The sequence below is a fragment of the Pygoscelis adeliae genome, unplaced genomic scaffold (genome assembly GCF_000699105.1).
Source record: "Pygoscelis adeliae isolate BGI_AS28 unplaced genomic scaffold, ASM69910v1 Scaffold103, whole genome shotgun sequence".
NCBI lineage: Eukaryota > Metazoa > Chordata > Aves > Sphenisciformes > Spheniscidae > Pygoscelis > Pygoscelis adeliae.
Window position 1 is genome coordinate 883,973 of NW_008824723.1, and position 6,873 is coordinate 890,845.

At 39.8% G+C, this 6,873-nt stretch overlaps 2 protein-coding genes across 2 annotated transcripts in view; one reads left to right on the forward strand and one right to left on the reverse strand.

Moving 5' to 3' along the window:
- Positions 1 to 468, reverse strand: part of DERL1 (derlin 1) — a 19,815-nt gene extending 19,347 nt beyond the window's left edge. The window contains exon 1 of the mRNA XM_009323370.1: positions 438 to 468. Coding sequence (XP_009321645.1) covers positions 438 to 468 — 31 coding nt within the window. The remainder of the gene's footprint in view (positions 1 to 437) is intronic.
- A 141-nt stretch (positions 469 to 609) lies between these two features.
- TBC1D31 (TBC1 domain family, member 31) overlaps positions 610 to 6,873 on the forward strand; it is a 24,202-nt gene continuing 17,938 nt past the window's right edge. Inside the window, exons 1-4 of the mRNA XM_009323371.1 lie at positions 610 to 614; positions 1,627 to 1,773; positions 2,339 to 2,454; positions 4,331 to 4,509. Of these exons, the coding sequence (XP_009321646.1) occupies positions 610 to 614; positions 1,627 to 1,773; positions 2,339 to 2,454; positions 4,331 to 4,509 (447 nt within the window). The remainder of the gene's footprint in view (positions 615 to 1,626; positions 1,774 to 2,338; positions 2,455 to 4,330; positions 4,510 to 6,873) is intronic.

A 6,873-nucleotide genomic window follows, 5' to 3' on the forward strand; every position in this document is an offset into this window, starting at 1 on the left:
CCCGCGGATGCCCGGTTGGGTAACGGCGGAAAACGTTCCCGCTGAAGGCGGAGCAGGTCGCCAAGGGGGCTGTGAAACCTCCCCGCTCAGAGGTGTTCACCGTTTGGCTGGGCAAGGGCCTGGACAACTCTCCCAATTTAGCTTTTTTGTTTTAATTGTATATTGAACAAAATACCATACGCGAATTCGCACGAGAGTTTAATTAAAGTGTGAAATACTAGGGAAATACTGTCCGGCCCAAGCTGAAGAGCAGCAGCAGTATGAATGCTGCTTTGGAGTACTTGTATACTCTTTGACATGGGGAATCTGGATGCAGCTCTGTGAACTCCTAACTTTATTCTCCTGGGTTAGTTTAGTGGCAAAGGAACTTTTGAAAGGCAGAGAGTGGTGCTGGGGAAGTCCTGGGAGATGCTGTAACTACACTGATAAGTACTCACATTTCAGGGTGTTTTTAGAACCAGAAGTCATACTTTGCTTGTGGGGTTTTTTATGACACTAAAGGCCCTAACATCACTACATTTTAATTATAATTTAAATTAGCTTAATATCTTTCTAATTTCATTTTTATGGCCCTTCCCTTTTATCACAGAAAAGAATGGGCTTAACAGAATGAGGTACAATTAGTTTTGTCTCTAGTCTGTACCATGGCTGCATGGCCCTTCTTCTTCTGATATTCACTCACACTTTGTCACATACGCCAACAGTTGCATGCAGGTGCTGGATTGGCATATTATGCTCTCTTAGAAATTAGTGTCTCAGATAGCTATTGGCATCTTATATAGCAACGGTCACAGTCTTCTGCAAGTGCCCTGCAGTCTTTAAGCAGCCTCCCAATATCCTGTACAGTTTTAGATATTTAGTTTGACTCTGAGTTTGCATCCAAGTGATGATAGAAAATAATTGGTTTGCCCAGTGTTAGCCAAAAAAATCCAGGAGTAGCAGATCTCTCAAATCTTAATGTCCTGCTCTCTGGAAAAACCTTCCTCTTACAGCTTCTTCTGCACATTGGTTCTGCATCATTTTATGCCAACAGCATGGTACAAGGGTAGAATGTGAAAAAACAGCAACTTTTGTTCCAGAATATCTCACATGAATAACGTTAAAAATGGCTTGCTTCATGCTTTTGAAGACTCTGGGAAGAAGTGGTATTAAAATTTCCCCCCACCCCAATCCAATCCAAGTGGTTTCTTACAGTAATACATAGCTTCTCAGTTTTCTACCATGTTTCTTTACAGTGATAATGAAGAGCCAGGTTCCTTGCTGAGTGCTGAATTGGGCTTTCAGATGCACTGGTAGATGATACATCAGCTTATATGTTAGTCATTAATAATATAACTGAAAATCAGGTAACTAGGAGCCACATAAAAGGATCATGAATGGTAGATTTCCCCCATCTGCTTTACGTGTCTCCTAACTATCTTCCAACATAGCGAATGACTTCCTTTGTTTAGTGTATTTTTTATATTAGAAATACATATTTTTCATGGAAGAAGATTTTTCATAGAACACTATGAATGATTAGAATTGTAAAACCATAAGCTAGGAACATTTTAATCCTAGGTCTTGGAGAAACATATGATAATAAAACAGTTCTAAGCATGGCTGTTTTGCTTGCTTTCTTCACAGAGTTATAGTAAACGTAATTCATAGTGTCAAAGGATACCATTCAAAGACAATACGTTTTCTGAATGTGGCTTTTGACAGTTCCGGAAATTCTCTACTTGCTGGAGACCACCAAGGGAATATATATGTTTTTGACTTGAATGGAAACAGGTAAGAGTATTTCTATCGAGACATTTTAATTGTCTTCACATCTGTAACATTCAGAGGTATGGAACTTGCCTGGACAGCATGCCACAGGTCTGGTTTTAACCCTCAGTTTTCCACAAATGTGGAAATGGACAGTGGTTTTCTCAGAGCTGAAACTGCAGGCCCCTGTAGGCTCCCTAAATATTGTTTTATTAGTTTAGCTGCTCCAAAAGATCAGTAGTTTGTAACTCTAAACTGAGCAAACAGCAATTTCATAGAACTTAAGCGATTAAATACTACCACAAGAAGTTATGCTTTGAACGATACCAATCAATTAATAATATGAGCCATGAATTACAATAAATTAGACCTAGTATTGTCATTTGCAGAAATATATTAATCAGTTTTTTCAATTTTACACTACTGAGTTTTAGTATTTTTATATTTATCATAATTAGATATTTCTTTGCTCTCTTTTGAGTTATGTTTTTCTCTCAGTGAAATATATTGAAACTGATTAAGTTATTACTTCAGTTGACATTATGAACCAAAGTTTGCTAACACAATGAGAACATATATTTTTAAATAGGTTCAACCTTGTTCAGCGGACAATGCAGGCTTGCACTGCTTTGGCCTTTAATCTTCACAGAAAGACAGAATTCCTGGTGGCTTTGGCAGATTATTCCGTTAAGTGCTTTGATACAGGTAAGGAGAAATTTAAAGGCTTACTATCCGGATTGTTCTAAAAAACTACATCATTTTAGTTTCAATCTCAATTTTTTTTAAGTTTTTTTGATGGACATCTTGTTATGTGTTTCATGCCATCTGTTCTTCCAAAAAAAAACCCCACAGTTTGGGCCCATGGGGGTTAAAGTCCTGTGGGTAAACGAACCCTTTGCATTGTCAAAGTTTCTTGTTCCCATTGAGTCCTGCAGGTGTCTGTTTAACTGAAGTCTAGCACAGGATCCCAATTATATATATTACCTTTTTTAAAGCAATTCTGTATGTTTGCTTAGAATGAGGTGCTGTATGTAAAATCAAACTAAAATCAGTCGGCAGTATGCTAGTTTGCAACTGAACCAGTTGTTAACTATATTTACAGTAAAATATTTGAACAAAGTGACAATATACACTAAAAGAACTGTCAGTACTTTTGAGTATGCAAGTAGATCTGTATCCTTATTCAAAAGCGATATCTAAAATTAACTTCACGGGCCAGCTGTGTGTCTCTGTCTTGATTAGAAGTTAAACGGTGAAAGGCATTGACAATTCATTCTTCGTAAGTTAGTCTTAACCTGTCAAAAAGTGCAGTTGTAGTGTCTCTCACCATCTGGATTTAAATCTTTTTCAAAAGCCATAGGAATCACTCACCTGCAATTTGAGGGTCTGATATTATTACTGAAGATTTTAATGTAACACACTGTTTCCCAAAATACAGGAAGAGTCATAGTTAAGGTCTGAAATCCTCTGCTTTTTCTCTTCCTTTCAACCATAGTAAGACCAAACTTAGATTTTGGATGCACTTAGAGAAATCTTCTTAATTATTCCACAGAGTCCTGCATGTTTATATGGTGCTGTGTTCAGATACCAAGTCATACTAAAGAATGTTTTAAAATACAAATGTTATTCACATAAGTCAGTATTGGGTAAACTATCCTTAGAGGTGTATTAGATAATACTTACTTGGTGGGTTCCATCCCCTGCTTTAGAAGCTGTACTCTGTAATCCCATGTCATCCTCCCATGTGACAATAGCTTTAAGCACTCAATTGTCCGTAAGCACAGCAGAAAGTTTGACTGTTAGGCTTCATGAGCTGCTTTATAGCCATTTCCCATCTCTGATGCCACAGCAGTAGGTCAGCTGGAACCACCCCATGGGCTGTCAGGCAAACTACCCAACATAAATAGTGTACTTGCCACAAATACAGTTTGGTTGCTGAGGGAAGATTAGTGGTCATGCAGTCACAAGTGGAAGACAATGTATTCAGAGGAACCATTTCCTTAGTATGCAATACACATAAAAATGTTTTGGACTCTAAAAGAATTAATGAGGTGTTGCTTTCTGACTGTGCCTTTCTATAGTCATAGCCTGTTGTCATTAAACCTTTCTTCCTTGCACCTGCAAACAGCTGCGTAATCATCCATGCATATTGTCCACAAGTAAAAACAAGTGGAGAATTCCAACTAGAACATTCAGTCTCAACTTCTAGAGATTACTGTGGGTGTTCACATCGGATAATCTGCCTATGAGGCAGATCACAGTGTTCATGACTTTTTAAGATTGATTCTTAGGCTAAATTAAACAAGTCTGTGCAATTTGGCTTTCTGTGTAGAACTGAGAATAACATGAAATCTGTTACTTGGAGATGAAGAGATGGTTATGTTTCTCTAAGGTATCATAACTATATGAAGACTGATACCTTTGTTTCTTGTTTGTTGGGCTGTGATGGTAAATGGTCATATACTAGGTATGCTTAAAAGTCTCTTTCACGGCATAGTGTTGGCAATAAAGGCTAAAGTAGCAGTTGTTTCACTTTGAATGACTTCCATATTCTTTTCATCTTTTTCATCAACTCCTGCAGAAACCAAGGAGCTAGTTAGTTGGATGAGGGGACATGATTCTTCGGTGTCTTCCATCTCTGTCCATGGCTCGGGCAGGTATGCCATCACTACATCCACTGATACAGCACAACTGTGGGACTTGGACACCTTTCAAAGAAAAAGAAAGCTGAATGTTCGTCAGTCTGTGGGCATACAAAAGGTGAGTAAGGAGCAACTGCTAAAGGGTGAACAAGCATACCTCAGTAGGAGTAACACCGCATGTTAAAATCACAGTACTTGAAACTATTTTTTAAAATACAGCTCAATCTTTTCTATATTTTTGGGCACATCTCCTTAACTGTTACCCTATCATGTCACCCAGACCACTGGAATCATGACTCAATAGTTGCAGAGATCTGCTGGGAGCTTTTAAGGACCCTCCATCTTTAGAGATACTCAAAACTTGGTTGGATATGACCTTGACTAACCCAATTTAACCTGGAAGTTGGAGACATCTTCTATATGGACCATCTGCTTTGACCTGGGGGTGGCTCAGAGGACCTCCAGAGATTGACTCCAACCTGAATGATACTGGGATTTAAGGGTGTTGTTAAAAAAACAGTTTTGGTGTCATAATGGTAACTTCAAACAGTCACCACCACCTACCCCATTCAGCTGCTTATTCCAAAGCTGCTCTTCTTTCTATGCACGCTAAGCACTGAATGTGGGAACAAACAAAGCTGAAAAGTAACTCAGCAAAAAGAAATTGCTGCTTTTCAGTCTAGTGGTTTCTTTGGTTCGGTTTACTTATACTGGAACAACAGGTGATGAGAAGGATGATGTGTTTGTGTCAGGGAATCATTTAAATGGGTCTTCCTTAGCATTAAGCTGCTTTAAACAGGTCTACTTGTGCCACCAAATGTCAAATTTTGGCATAAGTACTACAGAAAGTACTGACGCAGTGCCCGAGCATTGCTTACACACGTGCTGCCCTGCAGTGAACAGTCTTACAAACACCACTTCAAACCAAAGTTCTCATCAGGCTGGTCACTAAAAAGCCATGCTGATTTTGCAGAGAACAAGGCTATTCATTTGAGTGTCTCCACCGAGTTCTAGGTCAGGCAGAAATTTTGTCAGCCTGAAATAGTCACCTAGCAATTACTGTGGAAGGTCATGCACAAATTTTTGTTTGTTTGTTTGTTTTATTAAAACTGTTGTGTAGTGCACGTTGCTCAAATAATTATCATGTCTTCCCTCCAGGGATGGCTGCATTTCTTTAGTGGACAAGATTTTTCTACTGCTCAGTATCTTTCTTTGTGTAGGCTATGGGTAGGGGCTTCTTACTGATAAACGGCTCTTGGAATTTGGTAGGATCAGGATGTTACAGTATGGGAACAACCTTTGAATCCAAACAATAGTGACTATGGTTGAATGAATAAATACTGTTTGGGAATCAAGAACCTGCACTTTTGGTTTGGCTCTACCATTTCTGATAGGACATTATGCAAATAACCCAATTTATCTGGATTTCATTTTCCTGTCTTTAGAATAGAGATAATGATACTTACTCCCATGCCACAATTTAAGACATATAGATAAGTGCTTTATTAAAGATCAGATTTATTATTAGACTGCAGCCCTGACACTCATTGTCCAAAGTTGGATTCTTACTTGCTGTCTGAGCCATCGTAGTAGTGTCACACCAATCTCTGTGGTGTACTTTTTGGTGCCTCTTTACTTAAGCCCAGTTACACTCCAACATACACCTTCTGTTAAGTTGGTATGGGGCAAAGCTGATTTAAAAAGAGAGAGACTGAGCTGCACACTGTAAGAATAGTGGGTGAAAAAAAAAGAGAAGAGCTAAGAGAAGACATCTATAACGACCATTTTCAACACATCATTGCTTATTCAAAAGCTGCTTGTGACCATCTTGTGGTATTTTTCTAGGGCAAAGCAGAAAATGAGGAACTGTTCAGTACTCCAGTTTACCAAAATGTAAACTTCATCCATCTGCATGATAGGCATCTGCTCTCAATTCATTGTCTAGACTTCCACAGGGTCCCTGAAGGAGGACAGGCAGCTCGATCTGTCTGAAGATGAATGACTGTTGTGGTTTAACCCCGGCTGGCAACTAAGCCCCACACAGCCGCTCGCTCACTCCCCCGCAGGGGAATGGGGGAGAGAATCAGAAGGCTAAAAGTGAGAAAACTCGTGGGTTGACATAAAGACAGTTTAATAAGTAAAGCAAAAGCTGTGCGCGCAAGCAAAGCAAAACAAGGAATTCATTCACTCCTTCCCATGGGCAGGCAGGTGTTCAGCCATCTCCAGGAAAGCAGGGCTCCATCATGCATAACGGTTACCTGGGAAGACAAATGCCATCACTCCGAATGTCCCCTGCTTCCTTCTTCTTCCCCCAGCTTTATATGCTGAGCATGATGTCCTGTGGTATGGGATATCCCTTTGGTCAGTTGGGGTCAGCTGTCCCGGCTGTGTCCCCTCCCGGCTTCTTGTGCACCCCCAGCCTGCTCGCTGGTGGGGTGGTGTGAGAAGCAGAAAAGGCCTTGACTCTGTGTCAGCCCCGCTC